At 31.3% G+C, this 22827-nt stretch overlaps 1 protein-coding gene across 1 annotated transcript in view; it reads left to right on the forward strand.

Moving 5' to 3' along the window:
* Nucleotides 1-22827, forward strand: part of LOC137388947 (alsin-like) — a 116080-nt gene that overhangs the window by 79533 nt on the left and 13720 nt on the right. The window contains exons 22-28 of the mRNA XM_068075454.1: nt 9151-9261; nt 10291-10400; nt 10704-10898; nt 12574-12770; nt 20026-20131; nt 20439-20596; nt 21111-21293. Of these exons, the coding sequence (XP_067931555.1) occupies nt 9151-9261; nt 10291-10400; nt 10704-10898; nt 12574-12770; nt 20026-20131; nt 20439-20596; nt 21111-21293 (1060 nt within the window). The remainder of the gene's footprint in view (nt 1-9150; nt 9262-10290; nt 10401-10703; nt 10899-12573; nt 12771-20025; nt 20132-20438; nt 20597-21110; nt 21294-22827) is intronic.

Genomic DNA, 22827 nt, shown 5'->3' on the forward strand with positions numbered 1-22827 from the left:
TATACCTACTGTATTTCATCTACTTTATACCTACTGTATTTCATCTACCTTTTACCTACTGCATTTCATCTACTTTATACCAACTGTATTTCATCTACTTTATACCAACTGTATTTCATCTACCTTATACCTACTGTATTTCATCTACCTTATACCTACTGTATTTCATCTACTTTATACCAACTGTATTTCATTTACTTTATACCTACTGTATTTTATCTACCTCATACCTGCTGTATTTCATCTACTTTATACCAACTGTATTTTATCTACCTCATACCTGCTGTATTTCATCTACTTTATACCAACTGTATTTCATCTACCTCATACCTGCTGTATTTTATCTACTTTATACCAACTGTATTTCATCTACTTTATACCAACTGTATTTCATCTACCTTATACCTACTGTATTTCATCTACCTTATACCTACTGTATTTCATCTACTTTATACCAACTGTATTTCATTTACTTTATACCTACTGTATTTTATCTACCTCATACCTGCTGTATTTCATCTACTTTATACCAACTGTATTTTATCTACCTCATACCTGCTGTATTTCATCTACTTTATACCAACTGTATTTCATCTACCTCATACCTGCTGTATTTTATCTACTTTATACCAACTGTATTTTATCTACCTCATACCTGCTGTATTTCATCTACTTTATACCAACTGTATTTTATCTACCTCATACCTGCTGTATTTCATCTACTTTATACCAACTGTATTTCATCTACCTCATACCTGCTGTATTTTATCTACTTTATACCTACTGTATTTCATCTGCTTTATACCAACTGTATTTTATCTACTTTATACCAACTGTATTTCATCTACTTTATAACAACTGTATTTTATCTACTTTATACCAACTGTATTTCATCTACTTTATACCAATTGTATTTCATCTACTTTATACCAACTGTATTTCATCTACTTTATACCTACTGCATTTCATCTACTTTATACCAACTGCATTTAATCTACTTTATACCTACTGTATTTTATCTACTTTATACCAACTGTATTTCATCTACTTTATACCAACTGCATTTAATCTACTTTATACCTACTGTATTTTATCTACTTTATACCAACTGTATTTCATCTACTTTATACCAACTGCATTTAATCTACTTTATACCTACTGTATTTTATCTACTTTATACCAACTGTATTTCATCTACTTTATACCAACTGTATTTCATCTGCTTTATACCAACTGTATTTCATCTACTTTATACCAACTGCATTTAATCTACTTTATACCTACTGTATTTTATCTACTTTATACCAACTGTATTTCATCTACTTTATACCAACTGCATTTAATCTACTTTATACCTACTGTATTTTATCTACTTTATACCAACTGTATTTCATCTACTTTATACCAATTGTATTTCATCTACTTTATACCAACTGTATTTCATCTACTTTATACCTACTGTATTTCATCTACCTCATACCAACTGTATTTAATCTACTTTATACCTACTGTATTTCATCTACTTTATACCAACTGTATTTCATCTACTTTATACCAACTGTATTTTATCTACTTTATACCAACTGTATTTCATCTACTTTATACCAACTGTATTTCATCTGCTTTATACCAACTGTATTTCATCTACTTTATACCAATTGTATTTCATCTACTTTATACCTACTGTATTTCATCTACTTTATACCAACTGTATTTCATCTACTTTATACCAACTGCATTTAATCTACTTTATACCTACTGTATTTCATCTACTTTATACCAACTGTATTTCATCTACTTTATACCAACTGCATTTAATCTACTTTATACCTACTGTATTTTATCTACTTCATACCTACTGTATTTCATCTACCTCATACCAACTGTATTTAATCTACTTTATACCTACTGTATTTCATCTACTTTATACCAACTGTATTTCATCTACTTTATACCTGCTGTATTTCATCTACCTCATACCTGCTGTATTTCATCTACTTTATACCAACTGTATTTTATCTACTTTATACCAACTGTATTTCATCTACTTTATACCAACTGTATTTCATCTACTTTATACCAACTGTATTTCATCTACTTTATACCAACTGTATTTCATCTACTTTATACCAATTGTATTTCATCTACTTTATACCAACTGTATTTCATCTACTTTATACCAACTGTATTTCATCTACTTTATACCAACTGTATTTCATCTGCTTTATACCAACTGTATTTCATCTACTTTATACCAATTGTATTTCATCTACTTTATACCAACTGCATTTAATCTACTTTATACCTACTGTATTTCATCTACTTTATACCAACTGTATTTCATCTACTTTATACCAACTGCATTTAATCTACTTTATACCTACTGTATTTTATCTACTTCATACCTACTGTATTTCATCTACCTCATACCAACTGTATTTAATCTACTTTATACCTACTGTATTTCATCTACTTTATACCAACTGTATTTCATCTACTTTATACCTGCTGTATTTCATCTACCTCATACCTGCTGTATTTCATCTACTTTATACCAACTGTATTTTATCTACTTTATACCAACTGTATTTCATCTACTTTATACCAACTGTATTTCATCTACCTTATACCTACTGTATTTCATCTACTTTATACCAACTGTATTTCATCTACCTCATACCTGCTGTATTTCATCTACTTTATACCAACTGTATTTTATCTACTTTATACCTGCTGTATTTCATCTACTTTATACCAACTGTATTTCATCTACCTTATACCAACTGTATTTCATCTACTTTATACCTACTGTATTTCATCTACTTTATACCTGCTGTATTTTATCTACCTCATACCTGCTGTATTTCATCTACTTTATACCAACTGTATTTTATCTACTTTATACCTGCTGTATTTCATCTACTTTATACCAACTGTATTTTATCTACCTCATACCTGCTGTATTTCATCTACTTTATACCATCTGTATTTTATCTACTTTATACCAACTGTATTTTATCTACTTTATACCAACTGTATTTCATCTACTTTATACCAACTGTATTTCATCTACTTTATACCTACTGTATTTCATCTACTTTATACCAACTGTATTTCATCTACTTTATACCTACTGTATTTTATCTACTTTATACCTACTGTATTTAATCTACTTTATACCAACTGCATTTAATCTACTTTATACCAACTGTATTTCATCTACTTTATACCAACTGTATTTTATCTACTTTATACCAACTGTATTTCATCTACTTTATACCAACTGTATTTCATCTGCTTTATACCAATTGTATTTCATCTGCTTTATACCAACTGTATTTCATCTACCTTATACCTACTGTATTTCATCTACCTCATACCAACTGTATTTAATCTACTTTATACCAACTGTATTTCATCTATTTTATACCAACTGTATTTCATCTACCTTATACCAACTGTATTTAATCTACTTTATACCTACTGTATTTCATCTACTTTATACCTACTGTATTTCATCTACCTCATACCAACTGTATTTAATCTACTTTATACCTACTGTATTTTATCTACTTTATACCTGCTGTATTTCATCTACTTTATACCTACTGTATTTCATCTACTTTATACCAACTGTATTTCATCTACTTTATACCAACTGTATTTCATCTACTTTATACCTACTGTATTTCATCTACCTCATACCTGCTGTATTTCATCTACTTTATACCAACTGTATTTTATTTACTTTATACCAACTGTATTTCATCTACTTTATACCAACTGTATTTCATCTACCTTATACCTACTGTATTTCATCTACTTTATACCAACTGTATTTCATCTACCTCATACCTGCTGTATTTCATCTACCTTATACCAACTGTATTTCATCTACTTTATACCTACTGTATTTCATCTACTTTATACCTACTGTATTTTATCTACTTTATACCTACTGTATTTAATCTACTTTATACCAACTGCATTTAATCTACTTTATACCAACTGTATTTCATCTACTTTATACCAATTGTATTTCATCTACTTTATACCAACTGTATTTTATCTACTTTATACCAACTGTATTTCATCTGCTTTATACCAACTGTATTTCATCTACTTTATACCAATTGTATTTCATCTGCTTTATACCAACTGTATTTCATCTACCTTATACCTACTGTATTTCATCTACCTCATACCAACTGTATTTAATCTACTTTATACCTACTGTATTTTATCTACTTTATACCTGCTGTATTTCATCTACTTTATACCTACTGTATTTCATCTACTTTATACCAACTGTATTTCATCTACTTTATACCAACTGTATTTCATCTACTTTATACCTACTGTATTTCATCTACCTCATACCTGCTGTATTTCATCTACTTTATACCAACTGTATTTTATTTACTTTATACCAACTGTATTTCATCTACTTTATACCAACTGTATTTCATCTACCTTATACCTACTGTATTTCATCTACTTTATACCAACTGTATTTCATCTACCTCATACCTGCTGTATTTCATCTACCTTATACCAACTGTATTTCATCTACTTTATACCTACTGTATTTCATCTACTTTATACCTACTGTATTTTATCTACTTTATACCTACTGTATTTAATCTACTTCATACCAACTGCATTTAATCTACTTTATACCAACTGTATTTCATCTACTTTATACCAATTGTATTTCATCTGCTTTATACCAACTGTATTTCATCTACCTTATACCTACTGTATTTCATCTACCTCACTCATACCAACTGTATTTAATCTACTTTATACCAACTGTATTTCATCTATTTTATACCAACTGTATTTCATCTACCTTATACCAACTGTATTTAATCTACTTTATACCTACTGTATTTCATCTACTTTATACCAACTGTATTTCATCTGCTTTATACCAACTGTATTTCATCTACTTTATACCAACTGTATTTCATCTACTTTATACCAACTGTATTTCATCTGCTTTATACCAACTGTATTTCATCTACTTTATACCAATTGTATTTCATCTACTTTATACCAACTGTATTTCATCTACTTTATACCTACTGCATTTCATCTACTTTATACCAACTGCATTTAATCTACTTTATACCTACTGTATTTCATCTATTTTATACCAACTGTATTTCATCTACCTTATACCAACTGTATTTAATCTACTTTATACCTACTGTATTTTATCTACTTTATACCTACTGTATTTCATCTACTTTATACCTACTGTATTTCATCTACCTCATACCAACTGTATTTAATCTACTTTATACCTACTGTATTTCATCTACTTTATACCAACTGTATTTCATCTGCTTTATACCAACTGTATTTCATCTACTTTATACCAACTGTATTTCATCTACTTTATACCAACTGTATTTCATCTGCTTTATACCAACTGTATTTCATCTACTTTATACCAATTGTATTTCATCTACTTTATACCAACTGTATTTCATCTACTTTATACCAACTGCATTTAATCTACTTTATACCTACTGTATTTTATCTACTTTATACCAACTGTATTTCATCTACTTTATACCAACTGCATTTAATCTACTTTATACCTACTGTATTTTATCTACTTCATACCAACTGTATTTCATCTACTTTATACCAACTGCATTTAATCTACTTTATACCTACTGTATTTTATCTACTTTATACCAACTGTATTTCATCTACTTTATACCAATTGTATTTCATCTACTTTATACCTACTGTATTTTATCTACTTTATACCTACTGTATTTCATCTACTTTATACCTACTGTATTTCATCTACCTCATACCAACTGTATTTAATCTACTTTATACCTACTGTATTTCATCTACTTTATACCAACTGTATTTCATCTGCTTTATACCAACTGTATTTCATCTACTTTATACCAACTGTATTTCATCTACTTTATACCAACTGTATTTCATCTGCTTTATACCAACTGTATTTCATCTACTTTATACCAATTGTATTTCATCTACTTTATACCAACTGTATTTCATCTACTTTATACCAACTGTATTTCATCTACTTTATACCAACTGTATTTAATCTACTTTATACCAACTGTATTTCATCTATTTTATACCAACTGTATTTCATCTACTTTATACCTACTGTATTTAATCTACTTTATACCTACTGTATTTCATCTACTTTATACCAACTGTATTTCATCTACTTTATACCAACTGTATTTTATCTACTTTATACCAACTGTATTTCATCTACTTTATACCTACTGTATTTCATCTACTTTATACCTACTGTATTTCATCTACTTTATACCAACTGTATTTCATCTGCTTTATACCAACTGTATTTCATCTACTTTATACCAATTGTATTTCATCTACTTTATACCAATTGTATTTCATCTACTTTATACCAACTGTATTTCATCTACTTTATACCAACTGTATTTCATCTACTTTATACCAATTGTATTTCATCTACTTTATACCAACTGTATTTCATCTACTTTATACCTACTGTATTTCATCTACCTCATACCAACTGTATTTAATCTACTTTATACCTACTGTATTTCATCTACTTTATACCAACTGTATTTCATCTACTTTATACCAATTGTATTTCATCTACTTTATACCAACTGTATTTCATCTACTTTATACCTACTGTATTTCATCTACCTCATACCAACTGTATTTAATCTACTTTATACCTACTGTATTTTATCTACTTTATACCTACTGTATTTCATCTACTTTATACCAACTGTATTTCATCTACTTTATACCAACTGTATTTCATCTATTTTATACCAACTGTATTTAATCTACTTTATACCTACTGTATTTCATCTACTTTATACCAACTGTATTTCATCTACTTTATACCTACTGTATTTCATCTACCTCATACCTGCTGTATTTCATCTACTTTATACCAACTGTATTTTATCTACTTTATACCAACTGTATTTCATCTACTTTATACCAACTGTATTTCATCTACCTTATACCTACTGTATTTCATCTACTTTATACCAACTGTATTTCATCTACCTCATACCTGCTGTATTTCATCTACTTTATACCAACTGTATTTTATCTACTTTATACCTGCTGTATTTCATCTACTTTATACCAACTGTATTTCATCTACCTTATACCAACTGTATTTCATCTACTTTATACCTACTGTATTTTATCTACTTTATACCTGCTGTATTTTATCTACCTCATACCTGCTGTATTTCATCTACTTTATACCAACTGTATTTTATCTACTTTATACCTGCTGTATTTCATCTACTTTATACCAACTGTATTTTATCTACCTCATACCTGCTGTATTTCATCTACTTTATACCAACTGTATTTTATCTACTTTATACCAACTGTATTTTATCTACCTTATACCAACTGTATTTCATCTACTTTATACCAACTGTATTTCATCTACTTTATACCAACTGTATTTCATCTGCTTTATACCAACTGTATTTCATCTACTTTATACCAATTGTATTTCATCTGCTTTATACCAACTGTATTTCATCTACCTTATACCTACTGTATTTCATCTACCTCATACCAACTGTATTTAATCTACTTTATACCAACTGTATTTCATCTATTTTATACCAACTGTATTTCATCTACCTTATACCAACTGTATTTTATCTACCTTATACCTACTGTATTTCATCTACTTTATACCAACTGTATTTTATCTACCTTTTACCTACTGTATTTCATCTCCTTTATACCGACTGTATTTCATCTACTTTATACCAACTGTATTTCATCTATCTTATACCAACTGTGTTTCATCTATCTTTCACTAACTGTATTTCATCTACCTTATACCAACTGTGTTTCATCTATCTTTCACCAACTGTATTTCATCTACCTTATGCCAACTGTATTTCATCTACTTTATACCAACTGTATTTCATCTACTCTATACCAACTGTATTTCATCTACTTTGTAGCTACTGTATTTCATCTACTTTGTGCCAACTGTATTTTATCTACTTTATACCTACTGTATTTCATCTACCTTATACCAACTGTATTTTATCTACTTTATACCTACTGTATTTCATCTACTTTGTAGCTACTGTATTTCATCTACCTTGTGCCAACTGTATTTCATCTACCTTATACCAACTGTATTTCATCTACTTTATACCTACTGTATTTCATCTACCTTCTACCAACTGTAATTTTATCTACCTTATACCTACTGTATTTCATCTACTTTATACCGACTGTATTTCATCTATTTTATACCTACTGTATTTCATCCACCTTATACCAACTGTGTTTCATCTCTCTTTCACCAACTGTATTTCATTTACTTTTTACCTACTGTATTTTATCTACTTTATACCAACTGTATTTTATCTACCTTATAGCTACTGTATTTCATCTACCTCATACCTGCTGTATTTCATCTACCTTTTACCAACTGTATTTCATCTACCTCATACCTACTGTATTTCATCTACTCTATACCAGTTGTCTTTCATCTACGTTATTCCTACTGCATTTCATCTACCTTATACCTACTGTAATTCATCTACCTTTTACCTGCTGTATTTCATCTACCTTATACCAACTGTATTTCACCAACTGTATTTCATCTACCTTATACCAACTGTATTTCATTTACTTTATACCTACTGTATTTTATCTACCTCATACCTGCTGTATTTCATCTGCTTTATACCAACTGTATTTCATCTACTTTATACCAACTGTATTTCATCTACTTTATACCAACTGTATTTCATCTACTTTATACCAACTGTATTTCATCTACTTTATACCAACTGTATTTCATCTACCTTTCACCTACTCTATTTCATCTACTTTATACCAACTGTATTTCATCTACTTTATACCAACGGTCTTTCATCTACTTTGTACCAACTGTATTTCATCTACCTTATACCAACTGTATTTCATCTACCTTTTACCTACTGTATTTGTTCTACCTTATCCCTACCCTGTTTCATCTACGTTATGCCAACTGTATTCCATTTACTTTATACCTACTGTATTTCATTTACCTTTTACTTTCAGTATTTCATTTAACTTACCCCTTCTGTATAATACTGTATGATACAGATAATCTTTACCATGGCCACGGAATGCTTAAACAGAGATCTACAATGAGCATTTATGTTGGAGAGTGGAAGAACGGCAAAAGGCATGGCTATGGCGTTATGGACAGCCAAGGTGAATGTGAGCGTGACACATTAGCTTGTGTTTCTTCTCATTTACTTTTCATTTACTTCTCATACTAAACGCAGACATCTTAGCTTCTTTTTCATGCCATGCCCTTTTTAGCATACAGTGCACTTACTGTACATGCTTTTAGCTGATAAGGATATCTCTCTGAGATGTTTGTTAGTGCTAACAGTAAAGGGTTTCACAGGGTCACAATCGGTCCCTCTCGCATATCCTTACTAGTTCTGTATCTGTATCTCTAATTTGTCAATTCATCCTTAAAGATGAAGGATGTTTCAAGATTAAAATCAACAAACCTTGATCTCAGTTAAAACGCTCAGAAGAAAAATATTTTTCAAATTGTTGTCACCAGCTGTGTGGCCGCCTGTCTCCCTTGTTATTTCTATTGGCTATTACTTTTAAGTTTCAGACTTGTCAGTCTCCTTGCCGCTCATTCTCAGCTATAAGCATCATAATCATCTTCAGTTTGAATCTGAGCATTGTTACAGTGATCAAGTTTTGTCGTTTTTCATCTTGAAACACCCTGGCTGTCAGATCACCTCACCATGAAAAACAATGGCAAATATGATGGCGAATGTTAAGAACTACCAATACTTTCTGATGAAATTGATTAAAGTTTTGTACAAGTTTGTCTTTAAAGATTTTTCCACCTTTTCTTTTAAGCGTTGGGCTAAAACACTCTGCATTCAATCAAACCATGTTGGTAGGTAGACCTAGCAGTGTGTAGCACTGTTAGTCTATTTAAAACATCCGCTGTGGTTCAGCTATGCACTTGTGCTAGCAGGTTTGTACACAGTTTACTTGTCCAATGGTGAAAACAATTCTTTTACTGTCTGCAACAAAGTCACACCATTTTGTTTCTTATTTAAATTTTGACAATTTGATATTGTTATGTTGTACTTTCTACACCATCTCAATCAGTATTCTCTCTATGACACGATACAGCGTTGTGCTCACCAGAGACTAATAGCAAGTAGTCACTTGCATTATATTATAAGCTGTCTCTCGTGTCTGCAGGAGAGAAGTACCTTGGACAGTGGTGCAAAGACATGAAACATGGTGCTGGGCTCCACATTACTCTTGATGACTATTATATGGAAGGAAACTTCTCTAACAACAAGCTCGTGGTGCGTAATAAGAAATATACTTAGCATGTATATGACAACATATTATTTTGTTTAATTATTAGCTAGCGTTATAATTTTAAATTCGTGTTTTCATGTTTGTTTGGTTTTTAATTTGTCTATTTTAATAGCAGCTGTGCTATGAAGACCTTAATAAGACCTCTGCCATGCCAGTGACCTTAACAAGGCCTCTGCCATGCCAGTGACCTTAACAAGGCCTCTGCCATGCCAGTGACTCACATTAAGCATTAACTAACAATTCAATGGCTACCTGCTTCTTTATGACCTCTGGCACTTCCGTTGAAGGGTCAAGGCCTTGTCATTAGCTCAGATGACACTTACTATGAAGGCACATTCACCGGCGCTGGAGATGTCAACGGGAAAGGTACTATGGTGATGAATAATGGAGACAGCATTAGTGGTTCATTTGATGGCTCATGGACTACCGGCATTAAAGTCTATGGGGTGTATAAGAAGGCCTCATATTTTGATCGTAGTCAGGTACATAAACCATTGTCTATTTAATTGTCTATTTTAGTTATATGACAGGATCGAAGACTTTTATAGTTAAAGAGAGGTAAAGTGTGATGTAATTTTTTCTACACGTATTTGTTATATGTTCTTAGGTTTTTGGTTTTTCGGTTTTTGGAAAATCAGCTACATATGTCATAGTTCGATGGTTGAGTTGGGGAAGTTGGGAGTTGGGGTGAAGTTAGCCATGCCATACACAGTCAATAATGAAGATTGCATCCGAATAGTAGTCAAACATCGACTTACAGTCGCCTCTGTGTACAAATTTTCAACCACTTTCCAATGGGAAATTTAAGCGAGTTTTGATTCAACATACAAAGTAATTTTTTGTATACAGCATCTGAAGTTGGTAAGTCGAATTAAAAGGCAGGTAAAATCTAAAAGGATCCGTGACAATAATGAAGAATGTATAAATTAAGGTAATTTAAACTGGATATGAAATTAAGTGTGTCTTGAGTGTAAATTAGAATAAGTTACACAATCTATTTCTGTCACTTACCACTGCCAAACCTACGTGCCGCCAAGCCTAAACTTCCACTCATAACTCTTTAAAGTGAAATAATAATAAACCCTTCTCTTACTGATTATTATTTTATTAATTTAGTTTTGATATATAGCATAGATGTTTATCTTTGGTTTGATATATAGCATAGATGTTTATATTTGGTTTAATATATAGCATAGATGTTTATATTTGGTTTAATATATAGCATAGATGTTTATATTTGGCTTGATATATAGCATAGATGTTTATATTTGGTTTAATATATAGCATAGATGTTTATCTTTGGCTTGATATATAGCATAGATGTTTATATTTGGTTTGATATATAGCATAGATGTTTATCTTTGGTTTGATATATAGCATAGATGTTTATCTTTGGCTTGATATATAGCATCGTTGTTTATCTTTGGTTTGATATATAGCATAGATGTTTATATTTGGTTTAATATATAGCATAGATGTTTATATTTGGCTTGATATATAGCATAGATGTTTATATTTGGTTTAATATATAGCATAGATGTTTATCTTTGGCTTGATATATAGCATAGATGTTTATATTTGGTTTGATATACAGCATAGATGTTTATCTTTGGTTTGATATATAGCATAGATGTTTATATTTGGTTTAATATATAGCATAGATGTTTATCTTTGGTTTGATATATAGCATCGTTGTTTATCTTTGGTTTGATATATAGCATAGATGTTTATCTTTGGTTTGATATATAGCATAGATGTTTATATTTGGCTTGATATATAGCATAGATGTTTATATTTGGCTTGATATATAGCATAGATGTTTATCTTTGGTTTGATATATAGCATCGTTGTTTATCTTTGGTTTGATATATAGCATAGATGTTTATCTTTGGTTTGATATATTGCATAGATGTTTATATTTGGCTTGATATATAGCATAGATGTTTATCTTTGGTTTGATATATAGCATCGATTTTTATCCTTGGGTTGTACCTAATTTGATATAAGGCATTTGTTCCAATGGCTTATTACTTAAAGAGGTCGTCATTGTTGTTGCGTATTGAGTATTGACTATATTATCCTTATATGTTGAGTATTGACTATATTATCCTTATAGTCTGAGAGGAGTACAAATTTATGTTCAAACTAATATTACAGGTGCATCCTCTACCTAATTTACCCAAAAGCTTTGGCACACTCTCGACAGCTCATGATTCGAAATGGAAGGAGTTGTTCCGCCATTCTAAAGTTGCTCTCGGCATCAATAGCGGGCAGCTAGTACACTCAGACTGTGAGAAGGCCTGGAATAAAGTAGCTGTATTGTTTGCTCATCTTCGTACTATCAGCCTGAAAGGGTTCGTCCGCTCCTCTTTTCTATGGCCTACTGATATGCACTCTTACAAATGCATTCATATCCATGTATTTTCAGAAATAAACCTTGTTTTGTCCATGAGAGTAGATTGCTACGTAGCCATGCTATTATGATCTAGAGCTATTAATGACTATAATAGTAGTGTTGTATTTATTGCTTTATTCTTTATTCCCATTTATTTATTCTTTACCCAGTTATTCTTTTGCTGACTAATTGCGGATCAATATCAGGATTGAAACTTGTAATCATTTGATAATCCAGTCATAGCACATGGCATTGCGGCACACTAACAATGAGAAACCAGTCCGATTAAGCAGTCAAAACGCCCTATCTGTGTGATTGGGCGTTTTGATTGCCTAGTGCCAGTGTAGTAAATTCTCAATTTGGGCAATCAAAACGCCCTAAGTGAAATATAGTAGTGTTGTATATGAGCTATTGATGGCCATAGTAGTGTTGTATATGAGCTATTGATGGCCATAGTAGTGTTGTATATGAGCTATTGATGACCATAGTAGTGTTATATAAGAGCTATTGATGACTATAGTAGTGTTGTATAAGAGCTATTGATGACTATAGTAGTGTTATATAAGAGCTGTTGATGATTATAGTAGTGTTGTATAAGAGCTATTGATGATTATAGTAGTGTTGTATAAGAGCTATTGATGATTATAGTAGTGTTGTATAAGAGCTATTGATGACTATAGTAGTGTTGTATAAGAGCTATTGATGACTATAGTAGTGTTGTATAAGAGCTATTGATGACTATAGTAGTGTTGTATAAGAGCTATTGATGATTATAGTAGTGTTGTATAAGAGCTATTGATGACTATAGTAGTGTTGTATAAGAGTTGTTGATGACTATAGTAGTGTTGTATAAGAGCTATTGATGACTATAGTAGTGTTGTATAAGAGCTATTGATGACTATAGTAGAGTTGTATAAGAGCTGTTGATGACCATAGTAGTGTTATATAAGAGCTATTGATGATTATAGTAGTGTTATATAAGAGCTATTGATGACTATAGTAGTGTTATATAAGAGCTATTGATGACTATAGTAGTGTTGTATAAGAGTTGTTGATGATTATAGTAGTGTTATATAAGAGCTATTGCTGATTATAGTAGTGTTGTATAAGAGCTATTGATGACTATAGTAGTGTTGTATAAGAGCTATTGATGACTATAGTAGTGTTGTATAAGAGCTATTGATGACTATAGTAGTGTTGTATAAGAGCTATTGATGACTATAGTAGTGTTATATAAGAGCTATTGATGATTATAGTAGTGTTATATAAGAGCTATTGATGACTATAGTAGTGTTATATAAGAGCTATTGATGACTATAGTAGTGTTGTATAAGAGTTGTTGATGATTATAGTAGTGTTGTATAAGAGCTATTGATGACTATAGTAGTGTTGTATAAGAGCTATTGATGACTATAGTAGTGTTGTATAAGAGCTATTGATGACTATAGTAGTGTTATATAAGAGCTATTGCTGATTATAGTAGTGTTGTATAAGAGCTATTGATGACCATAGTAGTGTTATATAAGAGCTATTGCTGATTATAGTAGTGTTGTATAAGAGTTGTTGATGATTATAGTAGTGTTGTATAAGAGCTATTGATGATTATAGTAGTGTTGTATAAGAGTTGTTGATGACTATAGTAGTGTTGTATAAGAGCTATTGCTGATTATAGTAGTGTTGTATAAGAGTTGTTGCTGATTATAGTAGTGTTGTATAAGAGTTGTTGATGACTATAGTAGTGTTGTATATGAGCTATTGATGACCATAGTAGTGTTGTATAAGAGTTGTTGATGATTATAGTAGTGTTGTATAAGAGCTATTGATGACTATAGTAGTGTTGTATAAGAGCTATTGATGATTATAGTAGTGTTGTATAAGAGTTGTTGATGACTATAGTAGTGTTGTATAAGAGCTATTGCTGATTATAGTAGTGTTGTATAAGAGCTATTGATGACTATAGTAGTGTTATATAAGAGCTATTGCTGACTATAGTAGTGTTGTATAAGAGTTGTTGATGATTATAGTAGTGTTATATAAGAGCTATTGATGATTATAGTAGTGTTGTATAAGAGTTGTTGATGATTATAGTAGTGTTGTATAAGAGCTATTGCTGACTATAGTAGTGTTGTATAAGAGCTGTTGATGACCATAGTAGTGTTATATAAGAGCTATTGATGACTATAGTAGTGCTGTATAAGAGCTATTGATGACTATAGTAGTGTTGTATAAGAGCTATTGATGATTATAGTAGTGTTGTATAAGAGCTATTGATGACTATAGTAGTGTTGTATAAGAGCTATTGATGACTATAGTAGTGTTGTATAAGAGCTATTGCTGACTATAGTTGTGTTGTATAAGAGTTGTTGATGATTATAGTAGTGTTATATAAGAGCTATTGATGACTATAGTAGTGTTGTATAAGAGCTATTGCTGATTATAGTAGTGTTATATAAGAGCTATTGATGACTATAGTAGTGTTGTATAAGAGCTATTGCTGACTATAGTAGTGTTGTATAAGAGCTATTGATGACTATAGTAGTGTTGTATAAGAGCTATTGATGACTGTAGTAGTGTTGTATATGAGCTATTGATGGCCATAGTAGTGTTGTATATGAGCTATTGATGACCATAGTAGTGTTATATAAGAGCTATTGATGACCATAGTAGTGTTGTATATGAGCTATTGATGACTATAGTAGTGTTGTATAAGAGCTATTGATGACTATAGTAGTGTTGTATAAGAGCTATTGATGACTGTAGTAGTGTTGTATATGAGCTATTGATGACTATAGTAGTGTTGTATATGAGCTATTGATGACCATAGTAGTGTTGTATAAGAGTTGTTGATGATTATAGTAGTGTTGTATAAGAGCTATTGATGACTATAGTAGTGTTATATAAGAGCTATTGATGACTATAGTAGTGTTGTATAAGAGCTATTGATGACTATAGTAGTGTTGTATAAGAGTTGTTGATGATTATAGTAGTGTTGTATAAGAGCTATTGATGACTATAGTAGTGTTGTATAAGAGCTATTGATGACTGTAGTAGTGTTGTATATGAGCTATTGATGGCCATAGTAGTGTTATATAAGAGCTATTGATGACCATAGTAGTGTTGTATAAGAGCTGTTGATGACTATAGTAGTGTTGTATAAGAGCTATTGCTGATTATAGTAGTGTTGTATAAGAGCTATTGATGACTATAGTAGTGTTGTATAAGAGCTATTGCTGATTATAGTAGTGTTGTATAAGAGCTATTGATGACTATAGTAGTGTTGTATAAGAGCTATTGATGATTATAGTAGTGTTGTATAAGAGTTGTTGATGACTATAGTAGTGTTGTATAAGAGCTATTGCTGATTATAGTAGTGTTGTATAAGAGCTATTGATGACTATAGTAGTGTTATATAAGAGCTATTGCTGACTATAGTAGTGTTGTATAAGAGTTGTTGATGATTATAGTAGTGTTATATAAGAGCTATTGATGATTATAGTAGTGTTGTATAAGAGTTGTTGATGATTATAGTAGTGTTGTATAAGAGCTATTGCTGACTATAGTAGTGTTGTATAAGAGCTATTGATGACTATAGTAGTGTTATATAAGAGTTGTTGATGATTATAGTAGTGTTGTATAAGAGCTATTGATGATTATAGTAGTGTTGTATAAGAGCTATTGATGACTATAGTAGTGTTGTATAAGAGCTATTGATGACTATAGTAGTGTTATATAAGAGTTGTTGATGATTATAGTAGTGTTGTATAAGAGCTGTTGATGACTATAGTAGTGTTGTATAAGAGCTATTGATGACTATAGTAGTGTTGTATAAGAGCTGTTGATGACCATAGTAGTGTTATATAAGAGCTATTGATGACTATAGTAGTGTTGTATAAGAGTTGTTGATGATTATAGTAGTGTTGTATAAGAGCTATTGCTGATTATAGTAGTGTTGTATAAGAGCTATTGATGACTATAGTAGTGTTGTATAAGAGCTATTGATGACTATAGTAGTGTTGTATAAGAGCTATTGCTGACTATAGTTGTGTTGTATAAGAGTTGTTGATGATTATAGTAGTGTTATATAAGAGCTATTGATGACCATAGTAGTGTTATATAAGAGCTATTGATGACCATAGTAGTGTTGTATATGAGCTATTGATGACTATAGTAGTGTTGTATAAGAGCTATTGATGACCATAGTAGTGTTGTATATGAGCTATTGATGACTATAGTAGTGTTGTATAAGAGCTATTGATGACTATAGTAGTGTTGTATAAGAGCTATTGCTGACTATAGTAGTGTTGTATAAGAGCTATTGATGACTATAGTAGTGTTGTATAAGAGCTATTGATGACTGTAGTAGTGTTGTATATGAGCTATTGATGGCCATAGTAGTGTTGTATATGAGCTATTGATGACCATAGTAGTGTTATATAAGAGCTATTGATGACCATAGTAGTGTTGTATAAGAGCTATTGATGACTATAGTAGTGTTGTATAAGAGCTATTGATGACTGTAGTAGTGTTGTATATGAGCTATTGATGACTATAGTAGTGTTATATAAGAGCTATTGATGACTATAGTAGTGTTGTATAAGAGCTATTGATGACTATAGTAGTGTTGTATAAGAGCTATTGCTGACTATAGTAGTGTTGTATAAGAGCTATTGCTGATTATAGTAGTGTTATATAAGAGCTATTGATGACTATAGTAGTGTTGTATAAGAGCTATTGCTGATTATAGTAGTGTTGTATAAGAGCTATTGATGACTATAGTAGTGTTGTATAAGAGCTATTGATGATCATAGTAGTGTTGTATATGAGCTATTGATGACTATAGTAGTGTTGTATAAGAGCTATTGATGACTATAGTAGTGTTGTATAAGAGCTATTGCTGACTATAGTAGTGTTGTATAAGAGCTATTGATGACTATAGTAGTGTTGTATAAGAGCTATTGATGACTGTAGTAGTGTTGTATATGAGCTATTGATGGCCATAGTAGTGTTGTATATGAGCTATTGATGACCATAGTAGTGTTATATAAGAGCTATTGATGACCATAGTAGTGTTGTATATGAGCTATTGATGACTATAGTAGTGTTGTATAAGAGCTATTGATGACTATAGTAGTGTTGTATAAGAGCTATTGATGACTGTAGTAGTGTTGTATATGAGCTATTGATGACTATAGTAGTGTTGTATAAGAGCTATTGATGACTATACTAGTGTTATATAAGAGCTATTGATGACTATAGTAGTGTTGTATATGAGCTATTGATGACCATAGTAGTGTTGTATAAGAGTTGTTGATGATTATAGTAGTGTTGTATAAGAGCTATTGATGACTATAGTAGTGTTGTATAAGAGCTATTGATGACTGTAGTAGTGTTGTATATGAGCTATTGATGGCCATAGTAGTGTTATATAAGAGCTATTGATGACCATAGTAGTGTTGTATAAGAGCTGTTGATGACTATAGTAGTGTTGTATAAGAGCTATTGCTGATTATAGTAGTGTTGTATAAGAGCTATTGATGACTATAGTAGTGTTGTATAAGAGCTATTGCTGATTATAGTAGTGTTGTATAAGAGCTATTGCTGATTATAGTAGTGTTGTATAAGAGCTATTGATGACTATAGTAGTGTTATATAAGAGCTATTGATGACTATAGTAGTGTTGTATAAGAGTTGTTGATGACTATAGTAGTGTTATATAAGAGCTATTGATGACTATAGTAGTGTTATATAAGAGCTATTGATGACTATAGTAGTGTTGTATAAGAGCTATTGATGACTATAGTAGTGTTGTATAAGAGCTATTGATGACTATAGTAGTGTTATATAAGAGCTATTGATGACTATAGTAGTGTTGTATAAGAGCTATTGATGACTATACTAGTGTTATATAAGAGCTATTGATGACTATAGTAGTGTTATATAAGAGCTATTGATGACTATAGTAGTGTTATATAAGAGCTATTGATGACTATAGTAGTGTTGTATAAGAGCTATTGATGACTATAGTAGTGTTGTATAAGAGTTGTTGATGACTATAGTAGTGTTATATAAGAGCTATTGATGACTATAGTAGTGTTATATAAGAGCTATTGATGACTATAGTAGTGTTGTATAAGAGCTATTGATGACTATAGTAGTGTTGTATAAGAGCTATTGATGACTATAGTAGTGTTATATAAGAGCTATTGATGACTATAGTAGTGTTGTATAAGAGCTATTGATGACTATACTAGTGTTATATAAGAGCTATTGATGACTATAGTAGTGTTATATAAGAGCTATTGATGACTATAGTAGTGTTATATAAGAGCTATTGATGACTATAGTAGTGTTGTATAAGAGCTATTGATGACTATAGTAGTGTTATATAAGAGCTATTGATGACTATAGTAGTGTTATATAAGAGCTATTGATGACTATAGTAGTGTTGTATAAGAGTTGTTGATGATTATAGTAGTGTTGTATAAGAGCTATTGATGACTATAGTAGTGTTATATAAGAGCTATTGATGACTATAGTAGTGTTATATAAGAGCTATTGATGACTATAGTAGTGTTGTATAAGAGCTATAATATTGATGATTATCAGACTTTAGGTTCATGTTTGTTCACATGCATGAGACTATAGGTTCGTATGTTTGTTCACATGCATCAGACTATAGGTTCATATGTTTGTTCACATGCATCAGACTATAGGTCTGTATGTTTGTTCACATGCATCAGATTTTAGGTTCATGTTTTTTCACATGCATCTGACTTTAGGTTGATGTTTGTTCACAGCTATGAGACTTTAGGTTCGTGTTTGTTCACATGCATCAGACTTTAGGTTCAGGTTTGTTCACACGTATCAGACTTTATATTCATATGTTTGTTCACATGCGCATCAGACGTTGGCTCATATGTTTTGTGAAAGACATGTTCCAATGCAATTTTAAAATATTTGAATTTTTTCAAAATTCTATTGATTATACATAAGTGAATGTTTCGGGTCAGCTTTTACAGATGTCTTTGTTTAGCTTGAGAACTCAGTGATGCTTACATCTCAGTTCACTTTTGTCTTTTACAACAAGACCTTGTTTTACCTGCTGTTCGTAAGTATGTTTTTAACAGCAATCAAACAAATAATTGTAGGTAAAATAGTTATACTGTTCTCATCCAAACATGTTCAAAACGTTTTTTTTTTGTTTATTTGCGCAGGAAACAAAAGAGAGAATATTCTCCTGTGCTCGAAAAAGTGCCAAGTCACAATCTGAGTTATCTTTCTCTTGAACATTTGAATTGTATTCGTGACTATCTCTGTCAGGTGATCTTATATCTTTTCCCATTTTTATCTGTGCTTAGATAGCAAGCCTTGAGTCTCTTCAGCATTCTTATTTTCCTGTATCAACACAACTGCATTTTCCCCTCAGCTTTTGTATTTTATAGACACTGAATTTATTGTTCAATAAATTCAGTGTCTATAAAATACTGCAAATTAAGTTGTTGATTGAATAATTTGTAGGTTTTCTGGCTTCATAGGAAGATTTTTTTCAAATAGTTGGATGAATTGGGTTTTAGCCATAGATTTCAACCATCGGTATCCATTGACTCACTTTGATGGCTTGTCATAGGCATGCGACAGCGAGTTCCACCCATTAGGTTTGCTGCTCAAAAACCTGGTGGATGTGTACAGAGCCTCCTACTCAGGCACAGGTACTCATCGTAGGTTGCTCATGCATGCCAGGGAGGAGCTACTTTCTATCACATACAGATATTACACTCTCATAAGGTAGGTTTTTCTTCACATTTGAGCGCCTTTCGACACTTCTCGCCGTTATTTGCCGTTAGAGTTATATATCTATCAATATAGTCCCAGTTGTTGTCTGAAGGAATCCAGCTTGTAGTGCTCTAAAAATGAAACACCAAAATTGCTGTGATTCAGTGAATTATTTTTAACTTCTTGACTACATTAATAATTGTTTGTCACTCATACAATATTTGAATAAAAAAAAATAAAAAAACAGTAAGGAGGTGTTGCGATGCAAAGATCTATTCACCATTTCTATATAATAGGGTTCTATTGTGTATGGTCGAACACCTAATTCTATAGAGAATCAAGCGTGTCATTGTAGTAGGTGGCTATAGTATGTATATGTATGTATGTATGTATGTATATGGTGTATGTACAGACTATGAAAATATTAAATCCACAATTTTTCAATATAATAAAATATTATCCATCATCAATCTGTAATGTTGTGCTGTTATGAAATTTATAATTTGCTGTTTTATCTTAATTGCAGAATTTTATTCCCCGAACTGCCTTCAGACTACTCCGCTAAAAAGATTGTTTCTGAAGCAGTCTTTGCTGCTCAAAGGCAGCAGGAGGCTGAAGTTCATTCTGTCCCACAAATGGCAGTATCAAGCAATCACTTTGATCCTCTCAATGAGGAGTCCGGGAGAGAATTGCAACAAATGGCAGAAACGTAAGCAATTTTATGTTTATTCTACTCATTGCTGCTAGATATGTCATACTGCTGAACCTCTATTCAATTTCTCACATACATATGTGAACTTGTAAACCTATTTTACACTGTATGTATTTAAATAGCTGATGGATGTGTTATAGATCCATGGTATCATCAGACTTCCAAATTTTTACCTGAATGTTGATTGAACAAGATACCAAAATTGTTGTATATATTCTTCCATAATAAAGCATCAATTTACAACCAATGTGAAAGTAGTGGTTTGACTCAACAAAAATTAAAAGTCTGCAAAGAGTATAGAAGCTGTAAAAGTGACAGCAAACTATATTACAACAAAGGATATTACAACAAACGATATTACAACAAATTATATTACAACAAAGGATATTACAACAAAGGCAAGTGAAGCAGATCAGGTGATAAACTTGATAAGATGGACGCTATTAAGTTGACTAGTCAAAGTTTACTAGTCAAAGTGTACTAGTCAAAGTTTACTAGTCAAAGTTTTACTGGTCAAAGTTTACTGGTCAAAGTCTACTGGTCAAAGTTTACTGGTCGAAGTTTACTAATCGAAGTTTACTGGTCAAAGTTTACTAGTCAAAGTTTACTAGTCAAAGTTTACTAGTCAAAGTTTACTATTCAAAGTTCACTAGTCAAAGTTTACTAGTCAAAGTTTACTAGTTAAAGTTTTACTGGTCAAAGTTTACTGGTCAAAGTCTACTGGTCAAAGTTTACTAGTCAAAGTTTACTAGTCAAAGTTTACTGGTCAAAGTTTGCTGGTCAAAGTCTACTGGTCAAAGTTTACTAATCGAAGTTTACTAATCAAAGTTTACTGGTCAAAGTTTACTAGTCAAAGTTTACTAGTCAAAGTTCACTAGTCAAAGTTTACTAGTCAAAGTTTACTAGTCAAAGTTTACTAGTCAAAGTTTACCGGTCAAAGTTTACTAGTCAAAGTTTCCTGGTCAAAGTTTACTAGTCAAAGTTTACTGGTCAAAGTCTACTGGTCAAAGTTTACTAGTCAAAGTTTACTAGTCAAAGTTTACTAGTCTAAGTTTACTAGTCAAAGTGTACTAGTCAAAGTTTACTAGTCAAAGTTTACTGGTCAAAGTTTACTGGTCAAAGTTTACTGGTCAAAGTTTCCTGGTCAAAGTTTACTAGTCAAAGTTTACTGGTCAAAGTCTACTGGTCAAAGTTTACTGGTCAAAGTTTACTAGTCAAAGTTTACTAGTCAAAGTTTACTAGTCAAAGTGTACTAGTCAAAGTGTACTAGTCAAAGTTTACTAGTCAAAGTTTACTAGTCAAAGTTTTACTGGTCAAAGTTTACTAGTCAAAGTTTACTGGTCAAAGTTTCCTGGTCAAAGTTTACTAGTCAAAGTTTACTAGTCAAAGTTTACTAGCCAAAGTTTACTAATCAAAGTTTGCTGGTCAAATTTTACTAGTCAAAGTTTACTGGCTGAAGTTCCCAGCCGAAGCAGTGCCAACTCACTCAGAGCATTTCTAATAGCCTATAGTTACTCTAGCTCCTTCGCAT

Source organism: Watersipora subatra, chromosome 2 (assembly GCF_963576615.1).
Source record: "Watersipora subatra chromosome 2, tzWatSuba1.1, whole genome shotgun sequence".
Taxonomy (NCBI): domain Eukaryota; kingdom Metazoa; phylum Bryozoa; class Gymnolaemata; order Cheilostomatida; family Watersiporidae; genus Watersipora; species Watersipora subatra.